The sequence below is a fragment of the Rhinopithecus roxellana genome, chromosome 19, assembly GCF_007565055.1.
Source record: "Rhinopithecus roxellana isolate Shanxi Qingling chromosome 19, ASM756505v1, whole genome shotgun sequence".
In the NCBI taxonomy this organism is placed as follows: domain Eukaryota; kingdom Metazoa; phylum Chordata; class Mammalia; order Primates; family Cercopithecidae; genus Rhinopithecus; species Rhinopithecus roxellana.
The window spans coordinates 39,618,513-39,636,133 of NC_044567.1; the positions used below are offsets into that span (position 1 = coordinate 39,618,513).

A 17,621-nucleotide genomic window follows, 5' to 3' on the forward strand; every position below is an offset into this window, starting at 1 on the left:
TTTCCACAACATGAGAAAAGGCGATTTCACGTCAGAGGAGCCTCTGCCTCCCGTCTCCAGTGTAGCACCCTGCGTCTCTAGGCTTCACGTAAACAAACCAGAAAAAAGGACCTTGCTCCTCCCAAGGGACCCGGAATTCCTACCATCCACACCTTCCCTGAGTCCCTAATATGCAGCCACGCTGGGAGCCAACCCCGCTCCGGGTGTCTGCAGGCCTGGGCCTGGCTAGAGGCTCCAGGGCCACTCCAGTGTGTGCCTGGAGAGGTGGTGTACCCGTGGCGAGGGGCCCGGGGGCAGGGGAGGGGCAGGGGGTGCACCTGGGCACCAACGCAGGTCAAGGAAACCTCCACCAGGCAGGGACCCTCCGTCAGGGCCGCTTCTGCAGCAGCATTTTTCTTTTTACTTTTTTTTTTAATTTTTAAATTTTTTTATTATTATTATTTTTTGAGACGAGTCTTGCTCTGTCGCCCAGGCTTGAGTGCAGTGGTGCGATCTCGGCTCACTATGACCTCCGCCTTCCGGGTTCAAGAGATTCTCCTGCCTCAGCCTCCTGAATAGCTGGGATTACAGACACACACCACCATGCCCGGTTAATTTTTGTATTTTTAGTATAGACAGGGTTTCTCCATGTTGCTCAGACTGGTCTCGAACTCCTGGCTTCATGTGATCCGTCTGCCTCGGCCTCCCAAAGTGCTGGGATTAAAGGCGTGAGCCACTGTGCCCGGCCAGTTTTAATTTTTTTTTTTTTTTGAGACAAGGTCTCACTCTGTCGCCCAGGCTGGAGTGCAGTGGCGCAATCTCGGCTCACTGTAAGCTCCACCTCCCGGGTTCACAGCCGTTCTCCTGCCTCAGCCTCCTGAGTAGCTGGGACTACAGGCACCCACCACCACACACAGCTAATTTTTTGTATTTTTAATAGAGACGGGGTTTCACTGTGTTAGCCAGGATAGTCTCGATCTCCTGACCTCGTGATCCGCCGGTCTCAGCCTCCCAAAGTGTTGGGATTACAGGCTTGAGCTACCGTGCCTGGCCAAGGTTGGTCTTTTTTTTTTTTTTTTTTGAGACGGAGTCTCGCTCTGTCGCCCAGGCTGGAGTGCAGTGGCGCAATCTCAGCTCACTGCAAGCTCCGCCTCCCGGGCTCACGCCATTCTCCTGCCTCAGCCTCCCGAGTAGCTGGGACTACAGGCGCCCGCCACCTCGCCCGGCTAGTTTTTTGTATTTTTAGTAGAGACGGGGTTTCACCATGTTAGCCAGGATGGTCTTGATCTCCTGACCTCGTGATCCGCCCGTCTCGGCCTCCCAAAGTGCTGGGATTACAGGCTTGAGCCACCGCGCCCGGCCAAGGCTGGTCTTTTTAAACCCCTCGCTTCAACTGACCCTCCAGTCTTGGCTTCCCAAAGTGCCGGGATTACAGGCATGAGCCATTGCGCCCAGCCCTCCCATAGCATTTGGCCAAGGCTTTGCACCTAGAGGTGTCTAATATGTTTGCTGATTTGATTTCATTGGATGCAGATCAGCTTAATGATGCAAGGCTGTTGGTGGCCCAGCTCCTCTGCCCCTGCAAAGAGTTGCTGGCCAGTCTTGGTTCTGTCCTTATTCAGGCCTTTAGTGACCACCTGCAAGGTTTTACCAGCATTACGGGTTGACGCATGTGTCTCCTTAATTAACGTTGAAGTCCTAGCCCTCAAGACCTCAGAATGTGACAGTTGTTTGGAAATAGGGTGCTTGCAGAAGTCACTGGTTAAGATGAGGCAATACCCAACTACGACTGATATCCTTATACAAGGGGGAGATGTGAACAGTGACAAAGGCTGGGAGAACACCGCGGAGATGAAGGCCGAGATCGTGGTGATGCTGCCAGAGCCAAGGACACCAGGATTGCCAGCAGCACTGGAAACTGGGGAGAGGCCTGAGACAGACGCTCCTCAGAGCCTCAGGAGGAACCCGCCCTGTTGAAACCCGGATTCCAGACTTCAGCTTCCAGACCTCTGGGAAGGACCAGAGTTTTTTTTGTTTTGTTTTGTTTTGTTTTGTTTTTTGAGATGGAGTCTTGCTCTGTTGCCTAGGCTGGAGTGCAGTGGTGCGATGTCGGCTCACTACAAGCTCCACCTCCCGGGTTCACACCATTCTCCTGCCTCAGCCTCCCAAGCAGTAGCTAAGACTACAGGCGCCCGCCACCACGCCTGGCTAATTTTTTTTTTTTTTTTTTTTTTTTTTTTTTTTTTTGAGACGGAGTCTTGCTCTGCCACCCAGGCTGGAGTGCAGTGGCCGGATCTCAGCTCACTGCAAGCTCCGCCTCCCAGGTTCACGCCATTCTCCTGTCTCAGCCTCCCGAGTAGCTGGGACTACAGGCGCCCGCCTCGTCGCCCGGCTAGTTTTTTGTATTTTTTAGTAGAGACGGGGTTTCACCGTATTAGCCAGGATGGTCTCGATCTCCTGACCTCGTGATCCGCCCGTCTCGGCCTCCCAAAGTGCTGGGATTACAGGCTTGAGCCACCGCGCCCGGCCCAATTTTTTGTATATTTAGTAGAGACAGGGTTTCACCAGGTTGGTCAGGCTGATCTCGAACACCTGACCTCAGGTGATCCACCTACCTCGGCCTCCCAAAGTTTTGGGATTACAGGGGTGAGCCACTGCACCTGGCCGATCATCTGTTTTTTTAAGCCACTCAGTCTGTGGTCTGTCAAGACAGCCCCAGCGGACTCATCCAGCCAGCTTCAAGTGCTGCAGTGTTCCCAGCACAATCGATGGCTGTCCCTGACCACAAAGACCTCCCTGGTCAACTCTGTGTCTGTGTCCGGTCCCATCCACTTGCTCACGTCCTGTAGTCCAAGCCCCACTTTGGACCTCCACTGGGGCTGTTGCAAAAGTAAAGGCAGCCAGCAGTGAAGAGCCTGTTGGAACATGAGTTTTAAAAATTCCCTTGGCTGGGTGCGGTGGCTCACGCCTGTAATCCCAGCACTTTGGGAGGCCGAGGCGGGCGGATCACGAGGTCAGGAGATCGAGACCATCCTGGCTAACACGGTGAAACCCCGTCTCTACTAAAAATACGAAAAAACTAGCCGGGCGTGATGGTGGGCGCCTGTAGTCCCAGCTACTTGGGAGGCTGAGGCAGGAGAATGGCGTGAACCCAGGAGGCAGAGCTTGCAGTGAGCCGAGATTGCGCCACTGCACTCCAGCCTGGGTGACAAAGCGAGACTCCATCTTAAAAAAAAAAAAAAAAAAAAAAAAAAATTAAAATAAATAAACAAATAAATCCCTTGGCTGTTCTTCTAGAAGTAAGATCACACGGGCAGGGCAGAGAGAGCACACCACCCAGGGTGTGATGGTCCCTGAACATGGAGAGCAAACTGGACACCACCTTAAGTGTGAGTACGTGTGTCAAACCTGGAATGCAGAGACACCGTGCAGGGTGAACCCATGAGTGTGTAGAGAACACCCTGCCCCTGCAGGGATGTGCGGCAGAGGAGCCAGGCATGGGGAGGAAGGGTCGCAGGACTGACTGAGCAGGAAGCCTGAGGCACTGAGATCCCAGCCAAGGATGCCTGGGGGGTTTCTGAGCAGGAGGCAGCACCATCAGAGTAGTTTTTGTTGCCCAGGCTGGAGTGCAGTGGCGTGATCTCGGGCTCACTGCAAGCTCCGCTTCCTGGGTTCACGCCATTCTCCTGCCTCAGCCTCCCAAGTAGCTGGGACTACAGGCGCCCACCATCACGCCCGGCTAGTTTTTTCGTATTTTTAGTAGAGACGGGGTTTCACCGTGTTAGCCAGGATGGTCTCGATCTCCTGACCTTGTGATCCACCCACCTCGTGCATCAGAGTAGTTTTGGGAAAACTACTGAGAGTGAGGCAAGCCACGCTAGGTGAAAACTGACAGGTAGGGAGACGGAGGGGCTCAGGCCTGTTTCCCCATGGCACAGTGGACCCGTGCTTCTGTAGATGCAGATAGGGTGGCCGCTGGGGCTCAGACCTGTTTCCCCATGGCACAGTGGACTTGTGCTTCTGCAGATGTGAAGGGGGTGGCCGCCCCTCACTCTCCAGGAGGTAGATAGCAAGCCCTTCCAATGACCTTCGTACCTACTGTGCCCTTGACCTCACATTCCTAGCTATCTCATGGGCTCTGCACCAGTGCCTCCTCCCACCCTCGGTAAGGCACCTTCTAGGTCCAGCTGTGCGGCAGGGAGCGACAGGCAGGAATGATCTGACCCCTTTGGCCGGGCACGGTGACAGGTGGGCTGAAAGATGAGTCACTAAACATGATCTGGGGCGCGGGGCGGGGGTGCAGCTCAGTTTCAGCCCCTCGCGCCGGGAAGGATGACCATGCAGCTTTATATAGCCCCTGAGCCCTATATAAGCAAGTCAGAGGCCGGGGCTCGACCGACAGGATACCTCAAGCTTATCTGGTCGGGGCCGGACACATTATTAACCCCAGCGCAATACGGTCCCCAGGGGCAGCCTGCCCCACAGCGCCCAAGATGCCTAGCAGAGCTGCCCGCTATGCCCGCTACAGCCCACGGCAGCGGCGGCGGCGGATGCTGGCTGATCGCAGCGTGCGTTTCCCTAATGATGTCCTGTTCTTGGACCACATCCGTCAGGGTGACCTGGAGCAGGTGAGGCGTTTCATCCGGGCTCAGAAAGTCTCCCTGGCCACAATACATCCCTCAGGTGAGCAAGCCCTGGAAGAGCTGGCCAGGGGCTGTGGGGTGGTGGGGAAGCCAGCAAGGAGGACCCGACCTGAGGCTCCGTCTTGACCCCTCCCTTCCTCCCTGCCCAGGCCTGGCCGCCTTGCATGAAGCCGTGCTCTCTGGAAACCTGGAATGCGTGAAGCTGCTGGTCAAATACGGAGCGGACATTCACCAGCGAGATGAGGAGGGCTGGACACCCCTGCACATTGCCTGCAGCGATGGGTACCCCGACATAGCCAGGTGAGGGGACCTGGGTCTACACAGGGTTGAAGTCGACCCCTCCAGGCCTCAGTGGGCCCCCAGGATGTGGGCCCCAAAATGTGATCCTGGTGGTGTAGGCAAGAACCATACAGACTGAGCGTGGTGCCTCAGGCCTGTAATCCCAGCCCTTTGGGAGCCTGAGGTGGGCGGATCACCTGAGGTCAGGAGTTCGTGACCACCCTGCCCAACATGGAGAAACCCCTTCACTACTAAAAATACAAAATTAGCCGGGCGTGGTGGCGCATGCCTGTAATCCCAGCTACTCAAGGCTGAGGCAGGAGAATCGCTTGAACCCGGGAGGCGGAGGTTGCCGTGAGTGGAGATCATGCCATTGCACTCCAGCCTGGGTGATAAGAGCGAAACTCTGTCTCTAAAAACAGCAGCAACAATAACAAAAAAAGAACCCTACAAACCCTAAAAGCTTCTGGAATCCTGTTTCTGCCCTTGTCCTCAATAGAGCCAACTTGAAAAGCTGGCCACAGCTTCCAAAGGGTCAGGTTTCTTCCTCTTCACCCTACCCGGACCTTGAGACCCGAAGGTGGGGGACACACAGGTGACCCCAGGACTCTGCCCCTCTGACCTGGGTGGGGGCGAGCACTCTCCCGGCTCCTCCCCGCTTCAGCCAGGGCGACCTTTGCACCCCAGGTACCTTATCTCCCTGGGAGCGGACAGGGACGCAGCCAACGACGATGGTGACCTGCCCTCCGACCTCATCGACCCGGACTTCAAGGAGCTGGTGGAGCTCTTCAAAGGGGCCACGATGGACTGAGCCAGCTCTGCCCGCCCGCCCCCGCGCCCAGGGCCGCCTCCCTGGGGAAGCCGCGCGTCGCCCAGGGGCCAGCACGTGCCCCACCCGTGGGCCAGGGGCGGCCGGACCCGTCCCTCCACGACCCCGCCACCCCTCCTAGGCCTGGCTTTGTCTCCAGGTGAATTTTTTACTGTGCCGCTTTTTACTTTTTCAATAAACGTGACTCCCAGGTGAGGGGGCCTGGGTCTACACAGGTGGTGCTTGTGGTGGTGTCCTGATTACTGGGCTCCAGCTGCTGCCCGTGGCCAGCGCCGCTCACCGTCCAGGCCGGGGCGGCCCAGAGCTGCCGCCAGGAGCCCCGACCCCGCCCGGGAATCCCGGCCGCCCCCGCCCTCCGCGTGCCGGGTGGTCACGTTGGAGCGCGCTGCGTCTGCGCCTGCGCAGCCGGCGGTGGCGTCACTTCCGGCGGGGCCTCCCAGCTGGAAGAGGCGGTGGCGGCGGGTCGGGGTGAGGTGAGGCGGGTGCGGCGCCGGGCGGCGGGGACGGGGCGGGGCGGGCGCGGCTGGGCCCCGCCCTGGTGTCGCCGGGCGGCCGCGGGTGCCCTGCAGGGCCGGGCGGGGCCGGGCGCGGGGGAGTGGCCGAGCGGCCGGGGTCCGAGGGAGGAGCCCGCGTTCCTTGCCCGGCACCTGCGGGAGGGCGCGGCCCGCGGGGCACTTGGGAGCGCGCGTGGGGAGGGCGCGAGTCGGACTGAGCGCCTTTCCCGCCCAGGCCGGGGCAGGGGCCGGGGACCCAGCGCGGCCGCACGCTCGCGGAGGGCCCGCCTTCTGCCACCGTCGGGGCTCTGGGGCTGACAGAGCCCCGCTTTCTCCCGGAGGGACCGTGCCTGAGGATGCCTCCGACTCGGAGCGCCGCCGGCCCGGCCGTCCGCATTCTTCTGTCCATTTTCCGGCCTTGCCCTCTTTCCCGTCTACCCAGGCAGTGGTGCTGGGCCTAACGGGGAGAACGGGGCCTCCGCCTGCCTTCGAGGCACTCACTGGGCGGTGGTTGTGACCGCGGGGGCGGCAGCCACACGGGGCACGGGCTGTGCTGTTCTCTCCGTCCTGCCCCAGGGTAACCGTCGCAGAACGGTGGTCTTTGAGCTGGACCCCCAAGGATGAGTAGGATAGTTTTGGGCAGAGAACACAGCTTGACCAAAGGCCTTGAGGTGTAAACGGGGACCAGTGAGTGGACTTTGGGTGGGATGTGGCGAGAACATGTAGAGAGGGTGGGAGGTGGGACGTGAAGAAGAGCCAACTCTTTCTAAAGGACAGGGCTGGATCTGGGGCGAGTCAGGGGAGGTTGTGGCTTGAGTGGGATCAGGATGGGGAGGAGGGCGCACATGCTTAGTCTGTTGCTGCCACCACCCAGGGGAGAGGGTGAGGAGGTGGGGCAACTCTTAGAGGCTTTCTCCGGGGGTCTTCAAGGAACCACGAGGTGCCAGTGTATCAGCTGAGACAGCGGTATCCTTGTGCACCTGCTTGGGTAGTAGATCATATTCTAGCCTGGTTGGCTGAAAAAGACACAGAACACGAAGAGAAAGTGGAGTCTTAGAAACTTTGAATCTCAGAAACTCCAGAGGAGCACAGAATAGCGATGGCGTCACTGATTCTAACTCTGGAACCTCACAATATTGTCACGTTGCTGGAGTGTTACCTCATGTCCTGTTCTTAGACGTGGCTGTGTGGGGGAAAGAATTTGAGACTGGGAGGCCAGAGACTGGGGTTCTGTCCCCTCCCCACCAGGAAGTCCCTGAAGCCCTTGGGTCCCCTGGAGGAGGAAGATTCTCTATAGTTCTACCCAATAAGACTCCCCTCCCTATCTGGAGGGAGGGCCAGTCTCTGAGCAAAGCCACACGGGTATCAATGGGGAATGGGGCTTTCAGGGAGTCCAAAAACCTGCTGTGAGGTGCAGGCAGAGTGGAGGCAGGCTTTGGGGAGGCTGAGGCCAGCTGCAGCATTCGGGCCGAGTCCCAACTGCTGTAGCCCTGGAGGCGCTGGGAGGGGCACCGCTGCTTGGTGGCAGCACAGCGCTGAACTGGGAGTTCTCAGGGTATCTTTCTGGCTCAGCTGTGGGGACGTGGGCAGTGTGTGTAAGGACCCAGTGTGGTGGCTGCCCTGCCCTTAGTCCCTGACAAGTGTTTGCTGTGGCTGGTGGCAGTCTCTTCTTTCCGTCCCCAGTGCTTTTCTGTGCCTCCATCTCCCTAAGAGTGGGCTGACTCTACGTTCCAGTTTTCCCAGAAGAGTTGTTTCATGCTTAGTAATCAACAGCATCCCTTTCGTTCTTTTTTTTTTTTTTTTTTTTTTTGGAGAGCAGAGAGCAGAGATGGGGCACTTTTTTGAGATGGAGTCTTGCTCTGTCTCCGTCTTCCAAACTGGAGTGCAGTGGCATGATCTCCCTTCACTGCAACCTCCGCCTCCCGGGTTTAAAGTGATTCGCCTGAGAAGCTGAGATTACAGGTGCATACTACCATGCCTGGCTAACTTTTTTTTTTTTTTTTTGAGATAGAGTCTCGCTGTGTTGCCCAGACTGAAGTGCAGTGGTGTGATCTCGGCTCACTGTAACCTCCGCTTCCTGGGTTCAAGTGATTCTCCTGCCTCAGCTTCCCAAATAGCTGGGACTACAGGCGTGTGCTACCATGCCCAGCTAATTTTTATATTATTTAGTAGAGATGGGGTTTCACTGTGTGTTGGCCAGGCCGGTCTGGAACTCCTGACCTCAGGTGATCCGCCCACCTCGGCCTCCCAAAGTGCTGGAATTGCAAGCTGAGCCACTGCACCCTGCCTGATTTTTTTTTTTTTTTTTTTATTAGTAGCGATAGGGTTTCGCCATGTTGGCCAGGCTGGTCTCAAACGCCTAACCTCTGGTGATCTGCCCACCTCAGCCTCCCAGAGTGCTGGGATTGCAGGCGTGAGTCACCGCACCTGGTAGAGATGAGGCTCTTTCTGGTTTTTTTTTTTTTTTTGAGACAGAGTCTCGCTCTGTCGCCCAGGCTGGAGTGCAGTGGCCGGATCTCAGCTCATTGCAACCTCCGCCTCCTGGGTTTACGCCATTCTCCTGCCTCAGCCTCCCAAGTAGCTGGGACTACAGGTGCCTGCCACTTCACCCGGCTAGGTTTTTGTATTTTTTAGTAGAGACGGGGTTTCACCGTGTTAGCCAGGATGGTCTCGATCTCCTGACCTCATGATCTGCCCGTCTCGGCCTCCCAAAGTGCTGGGATTACAGGCTTGAGCCACCGCGCCTGGCCGAGATGGGGCTCTTTCTATGTTGCCCAGGCTGGTCTTGAACTCCTGGCCTCCCAAAGTGCTAGGATTACCACCACACTAAGCCTCTTTCTTTTTTCTCTTTTTCTTTTTTTTTGAGATGAAGTCTCACTCTTTTACCCCAGTAAAAGAGTGCAATGGCAGGATCTTGGCTCACTGCAACCTCTGCCTCTAGGGTTCAAGCGATTCTCCTGCCTCAGCCTCCCGAGTAGCTGGGATTATAGGCGCCTGCCACCTCGCCTGGCTAATTTTTGTATTTTTAGTTGAGATGGGGTTTCTCCATGTTGGCCAGGCTGGTCTCGAACTCCTGACCTCAGGTGATCCACCCACCTCAGCCTCCCAAAGTGCTGGGATTACAGGTGTGAGCCACCGGAGTCTGTCGCCCAGGCTGGAGTGCAGTGGCACGATCTTGGCTCACTGCAAGCTCCACCTTCTGGGTTCACGCCATTCTCCTGCCTCAGCTCCTGAGTAGCTGGGACTACAGGCGCCCACCACCACGCCTGGCTAATTTTTTGTATTTTTAGTAGAGACGGGGTTTCATTGTGTTAGCCAGGATGGTCTCGACCTGCTGACCTCGTGATCCTCCTGCCTCGGCCTCCCAGAGTGCTGAGATTACAGGCATGAGCCACTGCGCCTGGCCCCTTTCATTCTTAACAGCATCCAGTTGAACGATATGGGACATGCTTGTCCTGTCCATCATTGTATTGGATAAGGAGCCACAGAGACCTCACTGAGCTGCTCGCTTCCCATGGCTGTGCTTCTGTCCCTATTGGAACAGGCGAGCATCCCTGTGGGCTGCATCACTTTGAATGAGGATGCCGAGGCTCAGAGGAGCTTTCCTGGGGCCCCAGAGTAGGGTAATACCTGCAGCCCAGTAGGCCAGGCCCTGTAGGCTGGACAGCCACAGAAGCAGGCAGTCAGGTCCTGCAGAATGCACAGACCTGCAGGTCACCTGCACTCTGGGTGGCTGGTGGCAGGTGGTCCTGTGGCAAAGGCTGTTGGGGCAGGAGTGGAGCAGCAGGTGACACCTGATGAAACAAGTTGGGGCTGGACAGTGGGCTTGATGGCAGCAGAGGGCCTGGGTGACACCCTAGTGGTAAGTGACTTGGGAAAGGGTGTCAGGAAGATCACGTAGACATCTGTGTCCACCGGTCCTGACACTGGGGGTCTGGAACCGGAGGTTTTTCCAGCCCTGGGTGTGGTGGGGTGGAGTGGCATGGGGTGTGGAAGGCTTTGAGGGGAAGGGGAGAAAGTACCTAAATACTATGTAGCTTGAGGGGCTCTGGAAGGGTGGTCCTGGGTCAGGAGAGTGTCATTGAGGGTCCTTCCATGTGAGACCCCAGCCATTATGAGCTGTGCTGTGTTTCACAGTACACTGAGAAAGAAAAGCCACCATTGGTTAAACTCTGACGTGTTAGCAATCGTCAGGTGCAACCCAGTTTCAAAGATATTAAAATATGAAAACTATGAAGGCAAACTCTCAGAGGTAGTGGGGCGTGGTGTAGCGACTGAGGAGTGCGGGGCCGGGGCCGGGGCCGGGACCGGGACATCGGCACGCTCGGTCTTGATTCTGACTGAAAGAGGGAAGGAAAACGGGACTGAGGCATTGCCTGACCCTCCCTCGCTGCTCTCGCCCTGGTGGTGGCCCAGGTGGGATGAAGGCTGGGGGGCTGGGCTGGGTGGGGTCTCGAGACCTCCGAAGTGGGGCTGTCTCTCTGGGTTGAATGGAGCCACCTCCCTCCCACCCTTTACCTATGGTCAGCCTCGATCAGGCCACCACTCCCCTTTACCTGGGCAGCTGAGCAACAGGTCAGTGTCCTGCTGGCTCAGGGGCCGCCACCTCAGGTGGCCATCTGCCATGTGCTAAGTCTTTTCAGGCTGTCCCTGGCGCTTCTCTGGGCCTGTGCCATTGTCTCCTGCTCACTCTCACCCACTGTGGTCCTGGGTCCCTCCACATCCACCATCTCAGGGATGCATGCATGTTGTGCCTCAGGGTTCCCTCTGCTTAGCCAGACACCAGCCTGCTGCCCACTGGGCCTGAGCTAGGGCTGAGCTGCCTGCCAGCCACACTTCCTGCCCTCCCCTCAGCTGTGTGCCTCACTGTGCTTGGCCGCCCTGCTGAGGTTGTTGGAGGCCTTCTCATTGTGGCTCCATGGTGACCTCTTGGTTCAGAGCTCGCTTGACCTCCCGCCCTCTCCGTGGAGTGCTCCTTCTTGCCCTCACAGACACCGTCCTGGCCCTGGCTCCGGTCCTGCCTGTGCCTCGGCCCTCTGCAGCTTCCTCCCGTGCTGTGTGTCTCAGGGCCTGTCTGTGGCCCCTCAGGTCCTGCCTCTTGTGCTTGGTGTCCGTCTCTGCTGCAGGGGCTGTGATGCCCCCTCCAGATGCTGATTCCCTTATGGGAATAGGCCAGGTGTGCATGATACCCTTCGGCGGTGGCTCTTCCCTTTGGGTAATTGCAAGTGGAGATTCTCCAGCTGTCCTTGTGTGCATCTTGGGTGTGTGTACCTAGGAGCAGAATGGCTGGGTCATAGAGTGTACAGATACTTGATTTTTAATGGAAAATTTATTCTGGGTCAGAATTGGGCAATTCTGACCCAGAAGAAATTGACCCAGAAGAATTGAGCAGAGCTCCTTGGCAGAGCCCCAGGAGGCAGTGAGGTTGAGTGAACTGCAGAACCGTTTCTTTTGCTTCCAGGGGGACAACAGGTCCCTGGCCTCTTGGGAACTGCTGGCACATCCAGGAAAGCCTGGGGCCATGTGTGCAGGAATGGGGCCAGCATGAGGCCTGGGGGTGGTAGCTGAGCTGGAAAGCCTGGGGCTATATGTGCAGGGGTGGGGCCAGCATGAGGCCCTGGGGATTGCTGAGCTGGAGGAAGAAGCAGGAAGAGGTGGGAAGGGCTCCTCGTGTCTGGGAAGACTTAGAGGACACAGCCTGTGGTGTTGAGGGTGTGGGTACATTTCTTCTCCTAACAAGAGGAGGCAAACGGGACTCCTTATTGACTTAAAAAATGTATGGGTGCGGCTGGGCGTGGTAGCTCATGCCTGTAATCCCAGAACTTTGGGAGGCCGAGGCGTGCGGATCACGAGGTCAGGAGATCGAGACCATCTTGGCTAACGCGGTGAAACCCCATCTCTACTAAAAATACAAAAAATTAGCCGGGCGCGGTGGCGGGCGCCTGTAGTCCCAGCGACTCTGGAGGCTGAGTCAGGAGAATGGCGTGAACCCGGGAGGTGGAGCTTGCGGTGAGCTGAGATCGCACCACTGCATTCCAGCCTGGGCAACAGAGCGAGACTGTGTCTCAAAAAAAAAAAAAAAGTATGGGTGCAAAATAGGTGTATATGTTTATGGGGTTTTAAATTTGTTTATTTAGAGACAGAGTCTCGTTCTGTCACCCAGGTTGGAGCGCAGTGGTATGATCATGGCTCACCACAGCCTCCACCTCTCAGTCTCAGGCAATCCTACCACCTCAGCCATCACTCCTGGCGAAGTTTTTGTATTTTTGTAGAAATGGGATTTTGCCGTGTTGCCCAGGCTGGTCTTGAACTCTTGGGCTCAAGTGATCTGCCCTCTTCAGCCTCCCAAAGTGTTGGGAGTACAGGCCGATTTTAATAGGCCAGCAACTGTGCCTGGCCTTTTTTGTTTTTGTTTTTGTTTTTTTTTGAGACGGAGTCTTGCCCTGTCACCTAAGCTGGAGTGCAGTGGCGTGATCTCGACTCACTGCAATCTCCACCTCCCAGGTTCGAGTACTTCTCCTGCCTCAGCCTCCTGAGTAGCTGGGACCCCACCATGTCTGGCTAATTTTTGTATTTTTATTAGAGACAGGGTTTCACCATGTTGACCAGGCTGGTCTTGAATTCCTGATCTTGTGATCCACCCACCTCAGCCTTCCAAAGTGCTGGAATTACAGGCGTGAGCCACCAAGCCCGGCCTTTTCTTTTCTTTTTTTTTTTTTTTCGAGTCGGAGTCTTGCTCTGTCACCCAGGCTGGAGTGCATTGGCGCGATCTCAGCTCACTGCAACCTCCATTTCCCAGGTTCAAGCAATTCTCCTGTCTCAGCCTCCCGAGTAATGGTGCCTGCCATGGCCAGTTAATTTTTGTATTTTTAGTAGAGACAGGGTTTTAACATGTTCACCAGGCTGCTCTCAAACTCCTGACCTCAGGTGATCCACCCACCTCAACCTCCCAAAGTGTTGGAATTACAAGCGTGAGCCATCATGCCCCGGGCTTTTTTTTTTTTTGACACAGGGTCTTGCTCTGTTGCCTGGACTGGAGTGCAGTGCCACGATCTTGGCTCACTGCAGCCTTGACCTCCTGGGCTCAAGCAGTCCTCCCACCCCAGCCTCTGAGTCGCTGGGACTACAAGTGCATGCTGCCACGCCAGGTGTGTTCAGATGGGTGTCTGCAGCATGTGTGTGGGCAGATATGTACAGACAGGTGTGTGCAGGCGTGGGCGGTTGTGTGTAGGCATGTTTGTGTGGCAGGTGTATTCAGCTAAGGTGTGTGGGGGCAGGTGTGTGTGTGTGTGTGTGTGTGCCTGCATGCATGCAGCAAGGCAAAGGAAGCCCTGGAAGGGTAGTTGCTTGGGAGGATGTGGGGCCATCAGTGGGATCTGGGGCAGGAGTGACAACCGAGCTCAGCAGGGGACCCCAGGCCAAAGGTGTGGCTGGATAAAGGCCAAGTCACCACTGGAGGCAGAGGATGCATGGGGAGAAGAGCCACTGGGGAGGGCAGGCTGGGAGGCAGGTACCCCTGAAGCAGCAGTCGGTCTGTGGTGAGAGCCAGCAGGGGCCGAGGCAGGGGGCTGGCCAGTCCACCTGTTAACCTGAGCTCTGCCGTTCTCTGTAACGAGAGCTTCCCAGCAGGTAGTGTGTCCCTGTGGACCCTCAACCCAAACAGGCCTTTCCCTGCATTGTCTGGTGTTCGTGGGCTGGAGTCCCTGGCAGGAGGACTGGGCAGAGAGATCCCAGAGTCCAAGAAAGGAGAGGTGACTTTGTGAGCAAACTGGGTGCTGCCATGGGTGGGGAGTCCCCGGCCCTGTTTGGACCCCACTCCTGGCCTGGGATGGGGCACAGAGTTCCAGGACTGGGAGCTCGTTTTCTGCTCTTTGCTGGTTTTGCCCTTGAGCTGTGGGCTTCTGATCACATGTGGTGTTTGAGGGCTGGACCATTGACATGAGGTGGAACGGGCCAGAGAGGACTCGAAGCCTCAGTGCTCCTGGCCCTCTGTGAGTGCAGCAGCCATGTGCCCTGGAGTATCTGCAGCCTTGGTCCCTGGGGTGGGCAGGGGAGTCGCTTGTGCTAAAAGCCCCCTCCTGGGAATCCTGGGACTCCCTTCCCCGAGAACCTGGATTTGCCCCCTCTGGAACACGGCAGGCTGGAGACCAGCCCTGTTGGCTTCCCCACCTTGGGGTTGTGTGTCCTCAGCTGGAGTGGGGACACTGTCCAGCCTGCCAGTGTGGGCGTCTGAGCCTCAAAATAGACTCCCTTTCTCCAGAGCTGTGGATTCCCCTGGGCTGAGAGGATATAAACGGCAGCAGCCCAGGGTCCTGGTCACCAGGTCAGGCCCGGCAGCTTCCTCCAGGGTCACCCCCTCTGCCCACCAGGGGAGTGGAGTTTGGTTCCATCTCCAGGGTGCTGATGTGTTTCATGCTCCAGGGAACCAGGAAGCTGAGTCTGGGTAGGTGCTGTGGAGCTGGGATCACCGGAAGCTCATCCCCGTTTTTCGGAAAGGAAATCAAGGCTCGGCGGAAGCCGTGTGCCCAGCCCTGCACCAGGGAGAGCAGAGTCAGTTTCCTCAGGGGCTGCAGGCACTCTGCTGCAGTGAGAAGCAGCCAGACATCAGAGATGCTGACGGTCCCACCAGTCCGCGGTGGGAGGGGCTCTGGCCACGGTGCTCCTGGTGCTGAGGCTGAGGCCTCCACATCTTGCAGAGCTCAGGCCGCTGAGTGGACTTGATTGCTTCAAGTTGTGTGTGTGTCTGGCTGGCTCTGGCCAGCTCCCTGCTACCTCCTGGGGTTACCTGGAGCCCACTGGCTGCCTGTGGCTGGACCCCAGCCTGTGGGGGACCCCCTGGTAGGCAGGGAGACTATGCACTTTGTTCACATCTGAGGGGAGGAGGCAGGTGTACCCTGTGCCTCCCCCTCCTCCCATGCTGGAGAGGGTGGCCCTGCGTCCCACTCCTGCGCTGGCTTCTGTTTCAGAGGCTGAGGGGATCTGGCGGTGGAGCGCTAGGATCAGACGCCCCCGCAATGACCAGGTGGGTCTCAGGCAGGTGGGGTGGTCTCCACCGGGGCGGGGGTGTGGGTTCCCACCCTGCTGCGTGCCCTGCCTCATGCGCCAGGCTCCCCCAGCTCCCCTGTCTCCAGAGTCGTGTACAACGGCAAGAGGACCAGCAGCCCCCGCTCCCCACCCAGCAGCAGCGAGATCTTCACCCCAGCCCACGAGGAGAACGTCCGCTTCATTTACGAAGGTGGGTGCGCCTGCCACACCCAGCTCCTGCCCTGTCCTTGACAGAGTCAGCTCTGCCCCCAGCCCAGGACCCAGGTTTCTGAGGAACCTCCTGCAGCCCCTGCCCCTGCTCCTCCATCACTGTGTCCACAGCCTTCAGGGCCCAGGTGGGTGGGGGTGGCCGAGGGGACCCTGTGTGGAGAGGAGACCTGCTTCTGATCATGGGGGGGAACCCAGGAGGGGCTAGGAGTGGGCCATGCCCCAGATAGAGGCTGCGTTGGGAGCCAGTCATCCATGCTAGCAGTGCTAAAGGAGCTTGCTGGGGAAAGGGAGGGGCCTTTGAAGACAGTCAGGCACGCACCCAGCCATGAATGGGCATGTTGCAAAAGTGGCCAGGAGGTGGTTGTCTGGGATTAGGGGAGTGTGTGAGGTGCTGGGGCTGGGGAGGTGCGTGGATGAGGTGGGAAAGGTAGAGGCCTAGCTGAGGAGGTTGTGCTGCCCCCGAGGCGCAGGGAAGCCTGGGGTAGGGTCGTAGGGGTCCCTCCGATCACAGTCCTGGTCATCTTGCGGGGAAGGGACAGGCCTGCCGGAGGAGCAGGGACGGGGTCTACAGATGAGTGAGGCTGGGGTGGGTAGAGGGCCGTGGGGGAGCATGGAGGACACTTCTGAGGGAGAAAAGGGTCTGGGAGGGCAGGAGCTGAGGGTAGGCACTCTCCTGACGTGGACACCAGCCCCTGGGGCAGGGGGCTCTGAGCACACTGCCCTCTGCCTCTGCAGCCTGGCAGGGCGTGGAGCGAGACCTGCGAAGCCAGGTGCCGGGCGGCGAGCGGGGCCTGGTGGAGGAGTATGTGGAGAAGGTCCCTAATCCCAGCCTGAAGAGTGAGTGGGGCTGACCTGGGGGCAGAGCTGGGCCGGCAGGCCGGGCCTCATCAGCAGGAGGGAGCCTGTGCCTACCACCTACCGCATTGTTCCCTGGCAGCCTTCAAGCCCATCGACCTGAGTGACCTGAAGCGCCGGAGCACGCAGGATGCCAAGAAGTCCTAGAGCGCCCAGCGCCCCTCCCCGGCCTCTGGAAGATCAGGGTGTGAGGTGTCGGCTCCCTCCTGTCCTGTGGCCCTGCTCCTGGGATGGGGGTGTCTTGCTCCAGCGGGCTGCAGACCCCAGCACGGGTGTGACTGACGGCTGAGGCCTGCCTCTCCTTCCCAAATCCCCTCCTTCCTCTTTGGGGGTCTCAGGCTGCCCCCATCAGGGAGTCTGGGCCCTCCCCACCCTCCTGCCCTCCCCCAGCCACCTGGCTGCGTTTTTGAAGCTGCCTGGCCCCCAGGGACCCTGACCTGCCCTCTTTCCTCTCCGCTCACCCTCCTGTCCTTGGCCACTGCAGAATCAGGAGGGGAGAAGAAGGAGCCTCTGCCGCCTCCCGGGCTGCTGGGACTGGGCTGGTTTTGTCCTTGAAATGGCCAGGATACAGGACAAGGGCAGCCGCACCCCATCCAGCCTGGGACCCCCCAGACCCGTGCTGCTCCTGTGGCCTGGATGCGCTGGGGAGCTCCTCACACCTCCCTACTGTCCAGCCTGCCTCCCTGAATCGGCTTCAAGATGGGCCAAGGCCCAGCAGCCCGGCCTCCTGGGGTCTGGTCATAGTGGCCCCATGGCAGGGGCGCCAGGGCTGACCCTGAGGTGCTGCTGCTGGGTCTGTCTGGGCTCTGGGGTGTGCTGGGAGGGTCACCAGGTCCCTTTTTCTTCCTGTGCCCTCTGAAAGCCAAGTGTCCGTGTGGCTGTGGAGCTCCAGGACCTGTTAATAAAGGCAGTGGCACTGGGCGTGGCCTCTTGGCGGTCTGTCGGGCCTCTGCCCCTGCAGCACACATGCACAGCCAGCTCCCGGGCAGGGCTGGAAACCCCAGATCATGGTGAAGGTTCCTCAAGCCCAGAAATTCTCAATCTAAGCCACTGGGGGTGGTCAGGCCTCCTAGGGCGGGTGGTGGCGGGGAGGGCATTCTGGAGGGATAGACTGGGCTGTCTGATATCCCCACCCTTGTTCTGCTACAGGGGTTCCCCAGGGGTAGTAGGCGCCACCCTGAACCCAGCCCCTGGGGTACTGTGGCCCCTCCAGGAGCCGACTCCTCCCCTGTCCAGATGAAGGGGGTGCCGCTGGGCTCCTCCCCTGACCAGGTGAAGGGGGTGCCG

At 58.3% G+C, this 17,621-nt stretch overlaps 2 protein-coding genes across 5 annotated transcripts; both read left to right on the forward strand.

Annotated features, from left to right (window-relative positions):
* The first annotated feature begins 4,369 nt into the window (after nt 1-4,369).
* Nucleotides 4,370-5,948, forward strand: PPP1R27 (protein phosphatase 1 regulatory subunit 27). Its single transcript, XM_010354308.2, has 3 exons — nt 4,370-4,662; nt 4,772-4,922; nt 5,589-5,948. Exons 1-3 carry the CDS (start codon nt 4,473-4,475, stop codon nt 5,710-5,712), a joined length of 465 nt encoding a protein of 154 aa, XP_010352610.1. The 5' UTR covers nt 4,370-4,472; the 3' UTR covers nt 5,713-5,948.
* A 203-nt stretch (nt 5,949-6,151) lies between these two features.
* Nucleotides 6,152-17,255, forward strand: MCRIP1 (MAPK regulated corepressor interacting protein 1). Of its 4 annotated transcripts, XM_030923783.1 has the most exons (6): nt 13,399-13,425; nt 15,191-15,246; nt 15,341-15,459; nt 16,215-16,316; nt 16,417-16,526; nt 16,819-17,255. In XM_030923783.1, the coding sequence occupies exons 1-5, from the start codon at nt 13,414-13,416 to the stop codon at nt 16,479-16,481; spliced, it is 354 nt and encodes a 117-aa protein (XP_030779643.1). In that variant the 5' UTR covers nt 13,399-13,413; the 3' UTR covers nt 16,482-16,526; nt 16,819-17,255. The 4 variants fall into 4 exon arrangements, with proteins under 4 accessions (XP_010352607.1, XP_030779644.1, XP_030779643.1 ...); XM_010354305.2 differs by lacking the exon at nt 13,399-13,425 and adding an exon at nt 6,152-6,203 and having other exon boundaries at nt 16,417-17,255; XM_030923784.1 differs by lacking the exon at nt 13,399-13,425 and adding an exon at nt 13,298-13,372 and having other exon boundaries at nt 16,417-17,255.
* Nucleotides 17,256-17,621: the final 366 nt, after the last annotated feature.

Bases quoted from the DNA above. Each gene is read 5' to 3' on its own strand.
- PPP1R27 (XM_010354308.2), top strand. From the start codon at position 4,473: ATGCCTAGCAGAGCTGCCCGCTATGCCCGCTACAGCCCACGGCAGCGG. The intron at 4,663-4,771 runs GTGAGCAAGCCC...CTCCCTGCCCAG, and splicing joins GGCCACAATACATCCCTCAG to GCCTGGCCGCCTTGCATGAA. The intron at 4,923-5,588 runs GTGAGGGGACCT...TTTGCACCCCAG, and splicing joins GGGTACCCCGACATAGCCAG to GTACCTTATCTCCCTGGGAG.
- MCRIP1 (XM_030923784.1), top strand. The intron at 15,247-15,340 runs GTGGGTCTCAGG...AGGCTCCCCCAG, and splicing joins GACGCCCCCGCAATGACCAG to CTCCCCTGTCTCCAGAGTCG. The intron at 15,460-16,214 runs GTGGGTGCGCCT...CTGCCTCTGCAG, and splicing joins CGTCCGCTTCATTTACGAAG to CCTGGCAGGGCGTGGAGCGA.